This window comes from Gavia stellata, chromosome 4, assembly GCF_030936135.1.
Source record: "Gavia stellata isolate bGavSte3 chromosome 4, bGavSte3.hap2, whole genome shotgun sequence".
Classification (NCBI taxonomy): Eukaryota; Metazoa; Chordata; class Aves; order Gaviiformes; family Gaviidae; genus Gavia; species Gavia stellata.
Window position 1 is genome coordinate 32,827,432 of NC_082597.1, and position 19,423 is coordinate 32,846,854.

The 19,423-nt window shown below is 38.2% G+C and overlaps 1 protein-coding gene across 1 annotated transcript in view; it reads left to right on the forward strand.

Annotated features, from left to right (window-relative positions):
• Positions 1–19,423, forward strand: part of CNTN1 (contactin 1) — a 93,837-nt gene that overhangs the window by 65,221 nt on the left and 9,193 nt on the right. Inside the window, exons 19-22 of the mRNA XM_059816123.1 lie at positions 1,727–1,830; positions 8,098–8,284; positions 9,875–9,987; positions 11,124–11,280. Of these exons, the coding sequence (XP_059672106.1) occupies positions 1,727–1,830; positions 8,098–8,284; positions 9,875–9,987; positions 11,124–11,280 (561 nt within the window). The remainder of the gene's footprint in view (positions 1–1,726; positions 1,831–8,097; positions 8,285–9,874; positions 9,988–11,123; positions 11,281–19,423) is intronic.

Sequence of the window (19,423 nt, forward strand, 5' to 3'; positions counted from 1 at the left end):
GATGACCACTACGTTTTCAGCGAAGAGAACATATTGTGAGGCCCACATGATGGCTTCTTTTATTGGTAGAATTCCTGAATTAGAAGTCTGGAGAAAAGCAGCTGATGTCATCTTTCTGGCTCAAGACAGACTGCAAAATCTTTATAGAACATAAATTCCAAACAGGGACATAAATTATTTGGAGCTCATAAACAAGCATAAGCAGATGAAATACTGTTTAGAGTATTGCATCAGCAAAATCCTTGGCAGTTGGAACTTTTCAAATGGAAACATTTTGGCAAATTCTGTAATTGATACAATGGAGAACAGTCTGACAGTGATTTGGGAATAGATTAGATGATCACATCTATTCCACCTGTACTTCTGTACCTCTGAATCAGCAAATGATATTACTACCGTCAGACAACACAACTTCTCAAAGGTATTAGTGAGATTTTAAAGCAATATGGTCATACAATATTCCATACATTCATAAATATAATGACAGCTTTTCCAGCTTTTCTTTTTTGTAATATATCTATGTGCGTCTAGTTATAACTGTGGGTCTCTTTATTCACTTTAGTGACTGGGGAATTTCTGTGTTCCCACATGTTTTAAGCCAGGTTCCATTATCTGACAACTACTAGTCATACCTGCCATTGCTAGTAGTGAGTAATGATTGCTAGTAATGAGTGCACAGGCTGCTTGCTTATCTAAATTCCTGTCATTGTGAAAACAATTTTGCAATAACGTATCATTTTTTAATTATACATTTGCATTATTAACAGTCATTGAAAGACAATTACAAAAGGTAACTTTGCATATAAGATTATTTTGTTACCTAGGATACTTTTCATGAGAGATGTAACTGATTTTTTTCTTAACAGTGGCTGTTTTGATGCATAGTTGACTGGATGCCCAGTTGGAAGATTAAGTGTATGAAAGCTTTCCTTAGCTCACGCTGCCATGCCTGTCTGTTGCAACTTGTTTCAAAAGATTCGCGACAGAGAACTGTTCTTAGCTTGGAAAACTTTATCTTTTATAGACATTGCTAAGTTTATGCCTTTTTAAATTTCTTACCTCACTTAAAATGTAAGCGTCAGTGAAATTAACAGCTTCTTATAATTAAACTAGAACTTAATATTCTAAGCCCTGAATAAAAGCATACCACATTATAATGGTCTGTATTCTGCATTGGCTGGTGTCCAGAACTAAGAACACAAACAAAATCAACTTTGTGATGTATGCCTAACAGAAGGGTGCTCTTGGATGATTTCATACCTCTGTTCAAGTTTATATGTGCCACTGGCCAGCTCTATATCTAACCTCTGCTCTCATAAAACCTTTGTATCATCATGACTAAGTGACATACATATGAATATTTGTATGTAGCTACCTTAAAAAATCTGATGTACATAATCTGTGAGCTGCTGTCCAATTTAGTGAAAGATCACTGGATGCTTCATTCTATTTATCAAAGCCTGTTTTTAATTTACACAAATTTCAGCATGGAATCTGTTGAAGCGTAAAAATACATAGTCTGAGCCAAGTAATAGAATCATTGCTTTGTTTTCATAGAGTCATTTCCCATACAGATCATCACTGAATTTGAAGTTTACTCAAGTAAAAACAGATTTAAGACCAACACACTTGGCCCCCTGATACCAAGAAAAGAATATGAAGTACAAACAAGTATAACAATATCACTGGATGAGATTGGATGTTTAACATGTGTTTCGTCTTCCAGCTCCAACTGAAATACCTACAGATGTGAGCGTAAAAGTTTTGTCATCTTCTGAGATGTCTGTTTCTTGGCACCATGTTTCTGATAAATCTGTGGAAGGATATCAGGTGAGTCTAGAGGTGACACTGTGTATCTTCTCATTCATTTACTTTCAGTAGTTAAATGCAAGGATAATACCTACTCTAGCATTCTATCTCTTAGGATTCACTTCTCTCTAGTTGTTGTTTGCTGTACAGATTTCAAATCCTGAGAAACAGATTATTTTTGGTGCGATGTACCTCATTACTAAAACATTAACAAATATATGTGCTCACTATTCAACTGAAAAAAGGCATCATTATTTCATAAAAGAATCTTGTCTCTTTATATTACATAATTGAATGGCTATCTCTACCTTCTCAAAACATATTGAGATTAAGTTTTGGGTGTAATTGTCAACACGGACATGACATTGTAACTAACTCATGGCCCATTTAAATTGTCAGCAGTTATTAATGTAATTCGCCCACAAATCCTACAGTAAGTGGGACCAGGTGACAAATGCCCAGAATCCAGTACAACAGAGACAGTGCTATTGTGCAAGACAACAATGTTTTGTCCATGGTTTCTATTATCCACATGCAAAAGAGCTTTAAGGTATGTTCATCTAGTCCAAGACTAAGCGGTACTACCAGTAAAAGTTGTTCTTGTCCTTGTACAAAGATGACAACAGCCGCAGGCTGGGTACAACCAGAAATCGCCACGTAGTACTCCAGCAGTGAAGTCTTAATATCATCCACGCACAGTGGATGCTGACGAACTCTGCAGCGTGCAGATGGCTCACTTTGGCTGCACTCCAAAATAGGGATTTGGGCCTTAGTTTGTTAGTGACCCCCTTTGTGATTTAAGTTGTCGGCTGCTTGATGGTAGCCTCTGTGTTCCAAAATAAGCACATACAAATGTGGAGTAACCTCATAGAATGTATTTTTATAACTGAAATCTATGAATAAATGTTCTTTTAATTAATGGTACTTGTTTCTATATTTCCTGATCTCTGTTTCTGTCTCCATGAGATTTATGTAATACTTCTGGGATACTGTAACAAGATCATAGCAAAGATCTCAATAGGAACTAGCATAGTGTCCCATATAAAGCTTGATTCTCCACAGTACAGACATAAAGTTTTAAAATTACAAGCAGAGGACACTGGGGTTTGAAATTAAGACACTGACATCAACGGTAACTCCTAATTTGCTAAAGCAGCCCACTGGTTTGGTGTTTCATAGGGACTGTGCAACTAGAGTAGGATAGACAAATTCATGGTTGTAACTGAGAGCTGGGTGGTGTGCCCAGATCTGTGAGCTTGAGCCAACCAGCCATGTTGCACTCCCAAGCTGGACAGTCTGCACAGAAACTGGGCATGAAGCCTGAGTAACCAGAACAGACACTTGGCAGGCAGACACCGGGGGACTTGTGGGAGTGTGGAGAGAGCAGCAACAAGGAGTGCTGGGAGAGGTTGGGATTGCAGTAGCGATAGAGCATGACAATGGATGTTGAGAGTTGTAATAGGGAATGGGGTAAGAAGGCTGGAGAGGTAAGGATAAATGGGGAAAGAACATGGTGGGAGGACATTTCCGTAGGCAACCTACTTTTGGCCATTTTTTTAATTTTACTTTTTTTTACATAAAGCCATCTGAGTTGCTGTCAGGGGAAGAAGGGAGGGGAGAGAAATCAGCAAGAGAGAACAGGATGCACGTAACAGTCAATAGAAAAAAGGAAAAAAGTCGGAAAGAAGCATGGAGGATCTTTGGGCTGAAAAGAGAATAACTGCGGTTCTGAAGAAATGTGGGATACCCTGGGAACAGGTGGACTTTTTACACAGAACATAGATGTGCAGTGTGTGGCCTTATTTTGATAGCTGGAGTGTAACTTCATCCACTCATTCCTAGAGAAGTACTACACTTCCACAAATCCAGTGTGAACTGGGTGGCTTGAATATGCACAGTGAGCGGTGGCATTAGAATATTAATTTCTTCTCTTTTTTTCTCTTTTTCTAAAGTAATCTTCTAGTTATCAGGACTGTGGAAAAAAGTTCCCATCTGGCTACACAGTAAACAGGCTGATAGGCATGAATTACTGCCTCATGGAGCTCAGTAAGGTGTTAATTCCGAGATCTTTTTCTCTAGAGCAATCACCAGCCTCATTCTAGGAGAGGGGAAAGCAGCAAAGGGCAAGCCTGTGCTTCTACTGTGAGGTCAAAAAAGAAAGTCTTATGCTCCTGAAGATTAGATCTCCCATCATTCCTGAAGGAGCCATAGGACAGGGCAAAAATAGAGAGCGCTCTTCGGGAAGGTCAAGGTTGCAGATAGCTTTTTTGAAGTTACAATACAAGTTGGGGGGGAGGGAGCACTCAGACTACATTATAAAATTCCAATAAATATGTCTGGAAGGCTCTGTCTCTATTGGCATCACGAAATATTTCAATATTTATTTTTTAATTACTGCTCAGCTTTAACACAGGTTAGCAAAATCCCTCACAGAACACCACCTCAGTTTCATTTTAGTCTTTATTATTACCTGAAAATTGCATAATTGACCTTTTAAATGCTAGAGTTTAAGAGGTGGGAGTACCCTGAGCAAAGCACCTGAAGGTATTTCACCTGTGACACAACTCTTTTCACACCAGGAGGAGTCAGATTTCCTTGCAGTAATGCATACTGTCAGGATGACTGCCCTCATGGTGATGAGTGTGAGCTGATACATTTTGCCATTACAGAGGAGTATCCTCAGCTCACACTTAAAGAAGAGATAAAGTATGAAACTATCACCATCCATACGGAGAATTTAAGATTTATGAGTTCTTACAATAGTCTGCTAAAAGCCACAGCTCTTCAGTGCTTGCAGTACCAAAGACAGTATCCATATTTCCTTCTGCTTCTATGCAATAGATACATGTTTATTTTATTAAAAAAATTTATCACTACTCACCATTGTTTCTTGTTTACTGAAATATGCTATTAGCATTCTTTCTTAACCTGAGTGAAGTATCTCTTTTATGTCTCTCCTATGTAAAACTTTCATGAATATGAGAGCTGTTGTTTCATGACACAGAAACAGCTTCTGATGTATTTCAGTATATTGAAATTTGAATAAAGGAGAGGACCATGAAAGAGAGTATTTTTCCCTGATCTCAGCATGGAGGGCTGCACTAATTCATGATGGCTAAGGCATTCCTTCCCACAGATCACAGTTGGCTTATCTCCTACAACAAATTATATAGCTGAGGAGAAATACCCTCTTGTGTCCCCTTGGGATTCATTGTGTATGGATTACCCTAACAAGGTTAATGCAGAGCACCAGGAAAAAGCAGACTTTCCAGGATTATTATCAAAGCTCTTTAAGAAAAAGAGAGAGGGGCTACTGAGAAAAGTGGGGAAATGTGACTTCTTGAAGCAATGGGGCATTTAATTCTAGATATCACTTCCACAGAGGCAAGAGAGTGAAAGAAATTTCCAAGTTATTTCAAGAGACTTTTAAATTATTTAAATAGTAAGTGAGAAATGTAGGAATAGCGTAAAGAAGACAGTACTTTTCTTAGCTCTCAAGGGAGTCATCTTACTTCAATTTTTTTCTTTTCCAAGAGCAGTTACAATGATCCAAATATGTAGATATGACTGTATATTGAATGAAGAGATAAAGAAGAACATTCTGAGTGTGTGACACACAGCTCACACACTGTAGGAGTAGCTAAGTCCACAACATTGCAGCAAAGAACAATAATATTGGGGATTTAAATATAATTTAATTTTTAAATTATATTACTTCTGCCTGAAATGTAATATGCTCTCAGTGAAGTAATTTACATTTTCATTCATTGTTCTTGCTTGTCTTGTTTGATGCTGTATATTACTTGTTGTATTATGCCCTTAGCATCACTGTAGTGCAAATCAACAGCAGGATTGCAGAACGTTTTGCAAGTCAGAGGTATTCAAAGGCTTCCAGCATATGCCCCATGATTAACAAAAGCTTCACATAAAGTGTCTTTGCCATCTTTAGGTAAAGCAGGTACTTAATTAACATAATAGAACATACTAAAAATGAATTAATTAGTCTTCAATGGCTTGTTAATATCAACAACAAAACTACCATTGGTCCTGTCGTAGCTAAGGTCTTTTAGCCACCGAGAACTTCATAGACATCCCTTTGCTGCAGGCTAGAAACTTGTTTGAACTTAGGGACAGAGATAGACATGACGTCCTCTAGCTCCTGATGTACACACCCTCTCCCACTTGAGTCAGCCACTTATAGTTAACAGGTTATGGTATACAGCTGGTTGCATTCCACAACTGCAGCTTATCTACAACAGTTTGTTAATTATAATCATATAAAAAAAAATTCTGCCTTGAAGATCATAATCAGACCTTCAACTGAAATGACTGTGACAGTTTCAGAACCACACCAGTTTGAAACCATTCATCAAGTGGAGGTTACCACCTTGCTGGAGAAGCCTACAGGTTGGATTGGGTGCACATTCCTCACTTGTTTGGGGGCAAAGCCTGTTGACTCAGTAAAAGAGCCACCTTTATAAGTGGGAATTTCATGAGTGTGAGTGCCTTAACTTACAGTAAACTGATGTTTAGGATGCTAGTGGATTAAATTTCCATAACACTGTGCAGGACATGCATTTATATAACTATAAATTACCTGTTTGTGCCTGCTGAAAGGCAGGTGTGCATGCTGTATTTAAAAATTGGAGCCAGTTCGGCCTGCAGATACAATATGATATTCTCTACACCACGGAAGAGTGAGAAAAGCCATTAAGATATTGTCATATTTATAATAATCAGAGTATGAGCAACCTTTAACACTGGTAGGCAAGACTGAGGCAACAAACATTGACAAGATACTTTAGCACTTAAATGAGAGTAACCTCTGTGTAGTGATATTGGCTGTTACCATGTCCAAAGACATTTGAGGTAGGTGAATAGAAATCCTCTGCTGTACCTCTCCTCATTCAGCCACAGTATGTGTGAGGTAAAAGAAAGAAATACTTTTATTAAACATTTTAATTTAAAAGTGAACTAGAGGAAATAAAGCCTTGCCAAACAAGGGTTGTACCCATAATTTGTAAAGAGGAGAACTGTGATATTAACACCTTGACAAACTATCTGCTCTTCTAACCTATTCCTTAAATGAAGTTTCCAAGGAAAACTAATGTCAGCAGAACAGAAGGTTAAAGCAGTTGCTATTTAAAAGATAACATAATGGGATACCTGATGTCACCAGTCAAATCTTACAAAGCAAGATTTTTCCTAGAGCCTGAAATTACCAACAACATTAACCTCTTCCTAAAAAGATTTCAAAAGGTCCTCATGTAGCATACCCAAAAATCATTACGAAGACAGGCAGAAGCGGAGCAGAAATGCTGAGAGTAAACCACTCAAAACCAAAATATAATGGGCATGGCTTTCCACTCTTTCAGGTTAGTGCAGTAATTTAGTCTTATGCAAACAGTTATAAACCAGACAAAACCTGGAGACTGACAGTGGTTTACTCTTGCTTGCAACTCACAAGGCCGTGCAGAATAGGACTCAGTGTATGTGACAGACCCTATGGAATAGCATCACATAGGAATTACTCTCTTTTAAACTGGTGCTTTGTAATGTGTAATGAATTACAGTAGAATGCAACAATTTCTTGGGGAAAAAAAACCTCACAGAATTTCAATGTACTGTTAATTGACTTTGGATTTTAAGATGTTACAAGCTTACATTGATGCTTTTCCCATAGTTTAAGCATTTTTAGGTTCTTTCTCATCAACTTTGACAAATGTCATATTGCACTCTGAAATCTGACTGAATTTAGCCAAAGAACTTTAGAAAATGGTTAGGTACACATATCTAGACCTGCACATACAGATAACATGACTGAACACTTCTCATTCCCTAGATAGAAGTACAAAAGGGTTTAATTTATAAGGCATTTTAAACAAAATATTCTGAAAACATTGGCAGAGTTTAGTCTACACTGTAGTGCAGGAAAACAATATTAAAGTTCAGAGTAAAATGCTCCAACGAAACAGCAAGAAGAAGATAATCTTGTTCTCTGAAGGCATTATCCATCTCCCAGACTTCTAATGACTTAGCTGAGAAGAAGTTAAACCAATGTGAGAAAAGCTTTCATAATAAAATCTGAATTTGTTTCTGTTTCTTTATGTCTATATACAGGCTTGGTTAAAATCACAGCCTGTTGAAGGAATTCCATGCTATTGATGTTAGATTTCTTTGAGCTCGCTTATGTATGTAGTATAGAAATACCCAGCATACATAATTTTTGATAAACTTTCTTTTTCACTAAATATGCTAAATTTAATCATTCAATTTGCTTGCTTACAGATTCGTTACTGGGCTGCTCATGATAAAGAAGCAGCTGCACAGCGGGTACAAGTGAGCAATCAAGAATATTCAACCAAACTGGAAAACCTGAAGCCTAATACTCGCTACCATGTAGATGTTTCTGCCTTCAATAGTGCAGGCTATGGACCTCCCAGTAGAACCATTGATATTATTACCAGGAAAGCACGTAAGTAAATGGAGCATTAGGTTATGTATGTCATGTACTTCATTATTGCATGTTGCATCATTGTCCGTCATGCCTTCAAACTTGGCTTCTCATACATATACTCAATGTTCTCCTTTTACATTGTATTGGTTCTTGGTCTGAAAAGTTCTACCAAGGCTCTCCTTCCTCACTTTGTTGCCATGTACAATGTGGATATCCTATAAAAGGTGGTGAGGAGACACAGATTATAGGCTCATAGGATAATTCAGGCTGGAAGGGACTCGGAAGGCCAACCTTCTGCTCAAAGCAGGGTCAGCTACAAGCTCAGACCATGTTGCTTGGGATCTTGATGCAGTCAGGTCCTGAGAACCTCCAGGGATAGAGACTGCATGACCTCCCTCCCTGGGAAACCTGTTCCTCTTCCTGACTGTTTTTCCTAGCATCTAGTCTGAGCATCTTTTAATTAAGTTTGTGCCTTTTGTCACTCATCCTCCTGCCGTGCACCATTTTGAAGAGCCTGGCTCCAATAACTTAATAACCTCCTTATAAGAACAGACAGGTGGCTCTTGGGCTCTCTCCAAAGCAGTCTCTTCACCAGGGTGAACAATCCCAGCTCTCTCACCCTTCCTTTGCAGGGCAAGTGCTCCAGCTCCCCACCAGGTCAGTGGCTCTCTGCTGAACTCACTCCAGATTACGAGTGTCTTTCTTGTACTGGAGGGCCCAGAGCTGGACATGATATTCCAAGTGATGAACAATTCAGATCAGCTATTACTTAGGCGACTATACGCTGGCTTTCTGTTTAATCCGTAGCAAGAAGTATTGTATTCTGACTATTAAAATGTGACCAATTGCTTTTTTCATTAACAGTAAAGGGAGCCAGGATCAGGCAGCCTTGAAAAGTAGGTGATCTGAATCACACCCTTGAATTTACATGCCATAATAGGTTTCTGAATATAACTCCTGAGTTAATGATGATACCTAGCACTAACATGCTGAGAAATGTTCAATTAAGAAACACATCATCTTGTGTATTTAAAACCCACTTATATGGGCTAAAAATATGTACAACTAATTTGAGGATTTCTGTCAGTAAATAGTGTATTGTGCAACTTGGACCTGCAGGGTTCTTTTGTGTTGAATAAGAAGACTCCTTTTTTACAAGCTTATTGTGTGAAATATAATTAATGGTTTCTGCAGGGGGGTACTCTGATTTCTGCTGAGTTAAATGCTGTAGAAATGTCTTTAAATGGTTAATTAAATATTTAATCTCAATGAATAAATATGACTTAAGCCACATTTCTGGGAGGTTCTGAACGTAGTTATAGTTGGGTGCCAGCAAACACACATGGTCAGCAACATAGTGAAGGGTAATGTTGGCCACTTCCATTCTGGCAACACAGAAAGGCAAACCCACAAAGCAGCCACTGCACAAGCCATACAAAATTACCTGGCTGGAGCTGTAGCAGTCCATTCTAGGAAGCAGACTATCCTTTAATCATATAAAGATCAGCATGATTTCCCTTTTTACATTTTTACATGTCTTAATAAAAATGACATTGAATGTTTATAAAATCTCATTTATGTGCACATTGTACATATGTTGCTTTTCAGCTCCAAGCCAACGTCCAAGAATTATCAGTTCTGTAAGATCTGGTTCAAGGTACATCATCACCTGGGATCATGTGAAGGCAATGTCAAATGAGTCTGCAGTTGAAGGATACAAAGTATGATCTATGAAAATATCTTTTATCTTTGTGTATGCCACACAAGGTGCATTTTATAGACAGTGTTGAATTTTGGTACCTACTCAGACATAAACATAGTTGCATGCTAAAGGTGAAGGTGTGATGCTCAGAGATCACAGACATCCAGTATGCTTAGGGCAAAGCCAGTGGGCTTAGTCGATATGATGAGAAAACATTGGGGCACTGAAATTCATTTGGGCAGTGAGCCATTTTATAGGAAACTTTAGATCAGTGACTGCAGGAACCTGATTTCCCATGATTACATTTATTGTCTATTGGCTAAAAATAATGCTTGAAAAAAATGCACACTTTTCATTAAGCCAGTATGCATTGTTCTAGCTTTCCTTTCCCATCTCCATGGGAGCTACAGTTCCTGGAACATGAGTTATTTAAAGTCTGGGAAGGTAGAGGAAGGGAAGGGACACTTAACTTCATTAGATGCAATTACTGTGTAACTAGAGCAAGTGAACATGCTAACTATAGGGCGTATAGAAAGCTTCAAAAATTTAGTTCCTGTTTAACTTTGCTGGTTGCTTGGCAGTAAGAAAATTAATGTCATGTTCTACATATACAAATTTTGCTTGAAGAGTTGAACTGCTTCCTGGGAATTGCTGGAAGTGTTTCACAGAGATGAGTCCAGAAAGAGTGGAGATCTTTCCTAAAGGTCCCACAAGACATATACCATCGAATCTGCAATAGTTTAATGGCACTGAGAGTTAATAATAAAATTAATAATTGTTTCATTTATGAAAATGGTAATAAATCTTATGTCAGAAGACCCAGCTGAGTTCTCGGTTGTTTATTTGATGCTCTTTCCATCCCTGCATTATTATCCTCCATCATTTAATTACTTATTTTGAATGTAGGAGCTGAAGTTATTTTTCAAAAGGTGGCATAATTTAACAGAAAAACAATGAGGAAACAACCTGTCTGGATTCACCCTACATAAAAATGGAAAAAGTAATATCTGCCACTAAGTTTTGAGATATATATATATAGAGGCTTCATATATAAATGAAAACCTAATACTTTTTAATTTACACACTGTATATAAGTAACTGTGTTTTCATGGAAGTGTAGCATTTCAGTAACTATACTTACTATGACTTTCCTAGGTACTGTATAGACCAGATGGACAACATGAAGGCAAGTTGTTTTCAACTGGAAAGCACACAATAGAGGTCCCAGTCCCCAGTGATGGTGAATATGTTGTTGAGGTCCGAGCACACAGTGAAGGAGGTGATGGAGAAGTAGCTCAAATAAAAATTTCAGGTGAGCAGATAACTTTGTCTCTTCTTTCCCACACTGCTTGGAAATCTTGGACTGAATATTATCCTCTTGCACACTATCTGGAGATGGGCACACCATTCCTATTCAGAATTGGTGAGGTATCTCTTCAGCAGTGATTGCACTGAGAACGAGGGTTTACCTTAAAATCTTTCTGAAGACTCATAATGCACGCAGGACACTTCAGCAGCAGTCCAGTTCAATCCTAGAAACACTGCCAATCTTCCAAAAATCAGCCTGTTTCTACTGGTGCCCCTAGTTAGGCTACCACTTTTAGTACTGTCCTACAAGCATAACTACACGGTGCAGGCCTCAGGCTCAAGACGTCAGCTTGCAATAATCCTATAGTTCCTAGTACCTGTTGCCTCTGTATCTCATTCCTTTGTCAACTGCCACTAAGAGAAGAGAAAGTAACTGAGAAAAGTAAGTGGTCCAGTGGTCCACAGACCAGTTCCTAGGGGAGTTCCACTTTTCAGGAGACAAGGGAAGCTGTGACACAACAGATGAATAAGCAAGGAGAAATGCAACATGCTCAGCTTTAGAGTGGTCTGGATGATTGGTAAAGAAGGGAAGGGAGCTTGCGTGGATAAGGCTGATTCAATTTCTACTCAGTGTTGGTTCTATCTACAAGCTCAGACATGGTCTGCACATCTCTTTCTTGTTAATTTTGTAATTTAAGTAGTGCCTTAGCACACAGTGTATGAAGTAGAACATATAAATAAATAATCAAGGACTTGGATAGTGTCTTTGCAAGGTTATGATTTAAACACTCTCATTGTATTCTTGCCTTTTTAATTAAAAAATGAACTCAGGGAATAGTAAGGATTAAACATCAACGGTATTCTTGTCACACAGTCAGTGCAACCATTCTTGCATCTTTTAAAAAAAGCAATGCCAATGCTATATTATCGGTGCACGGTGAGGGAAGCTGCCCATTCCTAAAGGAGTGGACGGACCTCCAATCTGCTGGTTTTCAATAGTATGTACAGTTTATGTCACCTAGTGTGAACTCATGGGTATCACCTTTTCTGTTTGTATGAAGCATCTATTCCACTCTTGATCAAATGAAATCTGGAGGTGGAGGATCCATCATTTGCTGGATACTTTGTTCTCATGTTTAATCACGTGCACTGTTGACTTTTTTTTTGCCTAATTTTTAATCTATATTTTTCTGGGTTTGGGGGCTGGCCATTGTTTCCTTTTACAGCCTTTGTCTATCTTTTTGTGCCTGATATGTTCTCCCCATTAAGAAATGTATATGTATCAGTCAAGTGACTGATCAAATGCTAAACAGACTGAGCACCTTGAATTTCTCCATGATAATGTCTTCTTCAGGTCTTAAATAATTTTGACAGCTCTTCCCCTCTCCAACTTCTGAGAATTCCTTTAGGACCATAGATGCTATAACTACATGCAGTGTTCCAGCTCTGCTGTCTGAAGAGGTAGTCTCGCCAGTGACTGAAGTCTTAATCCATTTAGCATACACTCTGTTAATTGTGTGTACCATTTTCTATGAGAATGTCTTGGGGTACTAAGTCAACCACTTTACAAAAGCTGTAATACATTGCATTATATTATCATAGTCTGGGTGAATCACTTTTAACATATTTTATGAGTTGGAAAAATGTTGAAGCAACTGCAATCTTTAGGACATGTCTTAGGTCATCTTTGTATCTATCATATGCATATTATCATCTATCGTCAGTGTGGTGCAAAGACCCTTTAGGCAGCAGCAGACAGATTACTTCCCAGACTGGAAGCAGAACCATCATGTCAGTACAACGTTGAGCCCAAGCTGATCAGTCTTGCCAGTGAGGCCTGCCCCAAGCGTGCCCGTACAGAGTTAGCACCTCTGGGAGAGTTAGCCCTCTACAAATGCTAGTTGTAGAGTTTTGTATTGCTCTGTCTTCCACACTGCAGCCAAGTTTTCAGCCACAACTTCTAACATACCCCAGGTAGATAGAGAGGGACTGTGCCTCTGGTAGCCTAAATAAAGGCAGCATTCCCTAGACTCAGTTTAGGAAAGGAGATCGAAAAGGAGACAAAAGACAGGGTAATCTCTTTGGAACACACAGTATATAGAGAATTGGGCAAGCATTTCAGGATATTTCTGGGCTCAAACCATGCTTTTTCCAAAGAGCAGAATGAAGCATAGTTTTAACACCTACACATGGCAAATTATGTCTGCTAATTTTTATTCTTAAGGAAATTTTCCAGCAGTGAGACAGGGTTTAGGATAATTGCCCAAAAAGGGTAATAGAGTGGTGAGAAGCTTTTAAGTAATGATGATTTTTCTCAGAAACTTGCAAAGAAGAGAAGACCTAGTTTGGTAGGAATGTGTGTTCTGGTGGTCGACTGGCCAAAATGGAACTTAAATATTTACAGAGAGATGTAAACAATAGTTAAGGCAAAACATAAGGCATCTTATCAAATTCAGAGAGGACCATTGCCTTACTTGGTCTTTAGGCATCTGATTCCAGAGTTTGCAAACCAAATTAATTTCCTGCATAAGTGAATGGGGAGAATTAAGCAACTAGGGCAGGGCTTCAAAATAGCCAGGATCTAACCAGGAATGACCAAATCTTAAGCAAACTGGAAGTCTGCACCAAAGAGAGAGGAATGTCTAGAAAACCTATGTGTCTTCCACATTCATGTTTTCCTGTTGTTCATTGGGTATCAAATCCAAAGTAATCTACGTAATTCACCTGAGTTAGGTGTCTAAGCTCCCATTGTAATCAGTTGTCATCTAGGGTGTAATTCAGAAGCTTAAACAAAGCCTGCAGCTTTTGAGATGCCCCAGATTACCAGGGGCATCCACGCAATGCTGGCAGGCATGACATGGTCTACAGGCGGCCTGAGGTCTTATGGATCAGCAGCTGGAGGCCAGACAGGACACCAGAAAATATCTTTTGGCCTAATTTCAGGCGTATCAATTGCACCCTTTTGCAAACCAAAACCATTTCCTTGATTTGTGTGGTTGCTGTTGCTGTGCTAGGCTACCCTGTTGTCAGCCTGTTGTAGATGTACTCTGAGCAATTCTTAGCACTTGCTGAATTAAGTCTGGATTAGGTTTAAGTACAAGAACATCTAATTTAGGAACCCTAACTGGCCCTGAGGTCTTTACTCAGATATGAAAAATACAGCACATTTTAACTAACAAAATGACGTTTGAAAGTCAAATGTAAAAGAAACTAGAAATATATGTTATTTCTAGCTCAACCCCTTGTCTGAGGGAGAAACTTTCTTTTATGTTTTCCTCATCCTCTTGCTTCTCACAAAAAACCCAGTCACATACTGAAGAGGAAGGCAAATGTCCTGCAGCGGCTTTGCTCTCATATAACCAGTCAACTTCCTACAGGATACACTGGTTCAGTTGAGCATGATATAAAGGAAGTTTGCCAAACACAGCCATCTCACATGCATTTATTTTTAGTGAACATCTTGAAATATAAGTGCTTATCATAAAATCACTCGCTGTATATATGCTGAGCTGCATTTCAGCATACAGCTATAATCAGTGTAAAATACAGTCATGAACTGTTGTATTTTATTGGCCAGTCCTATTGTACAGTTAGGGGTTTGGGGGTATTTTTCAAGCCCATTAAAGTAAATTAATGAGCTATACAATTTAAAATTCATTCTTAAGATACCACAACCAGCTGAGGGTTGGAACTACTTGCTTAACCAAAGGAGTCCGTTTCAATGGCTAATAACAGGCTTATCTGTTTTCTTTGAAATACATTAAAGGCTGAGATTTTTTTTTTGTCTCTTGCATGCTTTTTGGATTGTGGTGCTTTGTCATAATGCTAATATTAATGTAATCAAAGCAATCTTGCAATCAGTAGGAACTAAAAACATATGGCGCTTGGTTCTTTTCTCACTTCACTTGTGTAACTGCACTGGCCTCAGTGCAATTAATTTATGCCAGAGTAAGGAAAAATAGAATCAAGCTCTCAAATTTTAAAATTTCATCTGAGGTGGGGGAGAGGGGAGGGTAACTTCTGATTTGGGAAAATATTGTGAAAAAATGAAGATACCATGCACCTTCACTTTCAAATATGAAATCAGGTTAATGTCTCAGTTTAAATAGTGACATGGACAGACAATAATTTATGTATTGTATATGCCTCTAGCAAGAAAACAAAATTACAGCTTCTCTGTGTTCACTGCACACATATATATACACATATGAATTCCATTTGCCAGAGGCATGTTTTAGGATCCTGAAAAATTATTTACTTTGAAGCATAGCTTTTTCAAAGGAAAATGCAAAAATTTTGCCCGTACTAACTCATACAAACGTTTTAATTATTTTATATTTTAATTTAATTCTTTATTATTATTTAAAGGGGACATTAATATTTATTGCACATATTAGTACCAGGTAAATCAGGGGATCATTCACTTTTCATGTGGTATAATCAAAATCTTTTGATCATAATTTGAAAATGTTCATCTGTTGCAAAGATGGTTGTAGTAATAAGAAAAGAGGAGAACACAGGTAAAACTCATAAGGAATGCTGATGAAAACAGGCCTCTAACTGGCATGACAGTCCTCTGTTACTGATCTTGGAACTTATTATGCATCTGTGACAAGAATGTAGCAAAAAGCTTCTACTAAACTAAAAATACATTTCCAAAAGAGCTCTCCTCTACAGGAACTGTAATTTTCACAATGCATTTGGCTGTTGTCTCATGGCTCGAAAATTAAATAGAAAAAACTCAGAATACCTTCTAACCTGGTGCATAAATCTGCCTAAACCAACATATTCGGTTCTCTGATAGTTCTCTTGATTTTCTTTCATCATCACATTTCATTTCATCACAGTTCTAATTTATTGCTATTGCCTCCTTCCAAGCCTTACTTTGACAACTAAGGTTTGACAATTCCATGCATTACAATGTATTCAGTGCCAGAACAAGCATTTTCTTGAAAAGCCATATTCTCCTTAATTTCAATTTCTTCTCTTTTTCTTGTATTCGAACTCAACAGTAGGACAGACTGCAGAAATGTTTTCGTATCTAGTTATGTTTTCTCAGTCTGCATTATCCTATGATAATCCCAATGCTGTTTATTTTGTCATTTATGTTTATTTATATGGGAAAGTCTGGATACACACGAAGTGTGAATGCAACAAAATTTCATTTTTATCTGTAAGGCTCGTAACTAACTAAGCTAAGCTGTGCAGTGGTGGTTGGCAGGCTTTATGGCTAGAAATTGGATGTTTGTATACATCTATTTAGAGCACATCAGAGGTTTAAGAGAACAATATCACACAAAACAAGAGCAGGGTAGGTTACTCATTGTCAGACAATACTGACAAGACAGGAATCCATATTCGCTATACATCAGAAAACAGAAAAAGTGGCCACTGTCTTGAAAAGGACCGTGTAGCTTCCTCCTGCTTTCATCTTCAGTCTGAGTTGCTACATGCCTGTCTGTGTGAGCTTGGGAACTGCCTACGAAATCCCCACTGAGGGCTATTGCACGGTCACATGAATGCATGAGAACTCTGCAGTGCCTTTAAACATTAGCAAAAAAGAAATTTATGGCAACTTCATACACCTCGTTACATGTTTTAACTTGTTGGAGATTTTGCTGGCTATCCCCAAGCTTGCAAGAATGCTATAGGAAGGTGTGACTGTCACGGAAAACATATATTCTTGTTGGATCTCAGAAGGTAAAGATACTGAAGATACTAAAAGATACTAAAGAAAGATGCTAAAAAAGTATAGAGGAAGTGAGTGAGGGTACCGCAGCTATGGAATGAATTCTGGGTGAGGCGTGCAAGAGAAGCAAGGAGTCTTCAACTAGAGCAAGGATGGTAGTAAGGTAGTCATGAACAATAGGAAGAGGTAAGTAGGAAAAGATTATTCACTTTTCTTCACATTATGAGAATGAAGGTACTCAGTAAAATGAGCAGGCAGCAGATTGAAAACTATCAAAGTAACACTCTTTTGCGTGGCACAAAATTAAATTGTGGAACTTCCTGTGACAGGATGTTGTGCAGGAAAAAGTTATAAATAGAGGCTTGGTGTATCAGCCCTTATTTAAAACTATGATGTCCTATATTCAGGCTTTGACTGAGGAGCTACTGGACAGAAGCTACAAAGTAGCTCAGGAGCTACTTCATCACAAGTGGGAAAGAATATAAAAGGAAAGTCATATTCTGCATGCCATGATTTTTTTTCCTTTCCACTACAACTGTTACAGACCACTGTTGGATCCTGAGTTGGAGTGTATCCTGAGCTAGAGAGGCCTTTGGTCTGACTCACTAAAGCTGACCCTATACTCCCAGCTTCAGGGAAGTGTACTATGAAATGCCTGAATGATACCTAGTTGATGGGCAAAGGATTAGTTCTTCTTTTGAAACCCTTAAATACTTACTTTACTGTTTTCAGCAGTTTGGATGTTACCCACCAAACAATGACTGACTTTTAAAATGTTTAAGGAGAAGAAAAATACATTTTGGTTCACTGTGCAGTTACAAATACCTTTTTTAAAAATTCAGCAAGGTTTTGATTGCCACTGTTTCAGTAGGACCATCAATTCACCAATGAATTAAAGATCTTACATTCAAATTCAGTTTGGCTGAACTATTCTTCTCCATTAATTTATCCAGTTGTTGAGATACATCATACAGGTACTTTCAGGTTTTTTATTACACCAATACAGGAACACTGACTCCTTCACTTTTATGAAACAAAATGCTTGGGATTTTATATCCATTGTACTCTACCATTATTACTCTACCATTCTATGATTCTATTGTATGATTAGAATAAGATGGAAAAAATCCAAAAGATAATTACTTAATTCTCTTATGCTTAAATGTAGCAACATAGCAAAAAAGAGTATCACAGAAAAAATCACATAGCTCATAGAGTGAATGCCAAGATTAGTATTTTGCTTTAATAGTATAATCCCTTTGATGCATAATGATTTAATTTAATACAAATGCATATTCTGCTTTCACCTCTTGGTAGGACATTTAACTATTGAACTATATTTATACAGTATTTTTAATTGCTTTGAGAAATCAAAGCCACCCAAGCAGTGCTTAGAGTGATTTAAAGTAATCTTTGGAAGACTCATCTCATTAATTTTTTCCCCTTAATAATCTAGACAGGATTGTAGACATGATCACAGGGGTGAAGGAATGAAGAAGGGATTACTTTCTAGTCATGACAATTGTTACGTGTTTTAATTTTCAGTAGCACGCCATAGAACTGCATTATTCAAACCCTTGTGGTATTTTTCAGTTCAGCGGTTAACAATCTATCTTACTTTTTATGGGTGCCTTGGAGTGGTGGCATACTCATACCTCTCAGTTTTATGCACCTAACCTAGCCAGACTCCTTTTCTTCTTAGCAAGGAGAGTGATTCAGAAGTCCTAGGTTAGACGTCTGCTGTAACACACCTTTTGACGAAACCTCTCTCTTAAGCGAACAAAACCCAGTGATTCTCTGACAAAGGCAGCAGTGATAGTTTTCCAGTTACTTCACTGGCAAAGTCCACGGGACTTCAGAAACACACGTTGGTAGTAAGGAAGGTGCACAGCTCTTTTTAGTATTAAGGACTTATCACAGAGTCTAGTTCCTTTAATAAACACCAAGGTTTAGCGCGATGGAGAGGGGTTTAGCGCAATGGAGAGGGGTGATCTAAGAAAAGTACAGAACTATATAAAGAGCGGTTACAAAGACGATGAATCCTAAGTCTTGATAATGGCAGATGATATAATGCAGGGTGGTGGCCAGAAATTGCAGTTTGGGAGGTTACGGCTGGACATTAGGAAAAATGTCACCCACAGGGTAGTGCAGCACTGGAGCAGGTTACCCAGAGAGGCTGTGCAGTTTTCATCTTTGGAGATTTCTGTGACTCAGCTAGGCAAAGCTGCAGCTGACGACATCCAGTGTTGGCAACAGTCCTGATATGAGTGGGAGGTCAGACTAGACAGCCCCAGAGGTACAACCAGGTACAACCAGGCATTTTGTGCTCCTGCAAACTGTATAACTTCTGAACTTCAGATCTACTGACAGTACATTAAATGACATATGTGTCATTAGAAACGCAGTTTGTACTGGGATTATTTGGCAGGTTTGTATTCATGTATAAATTGATTTATTT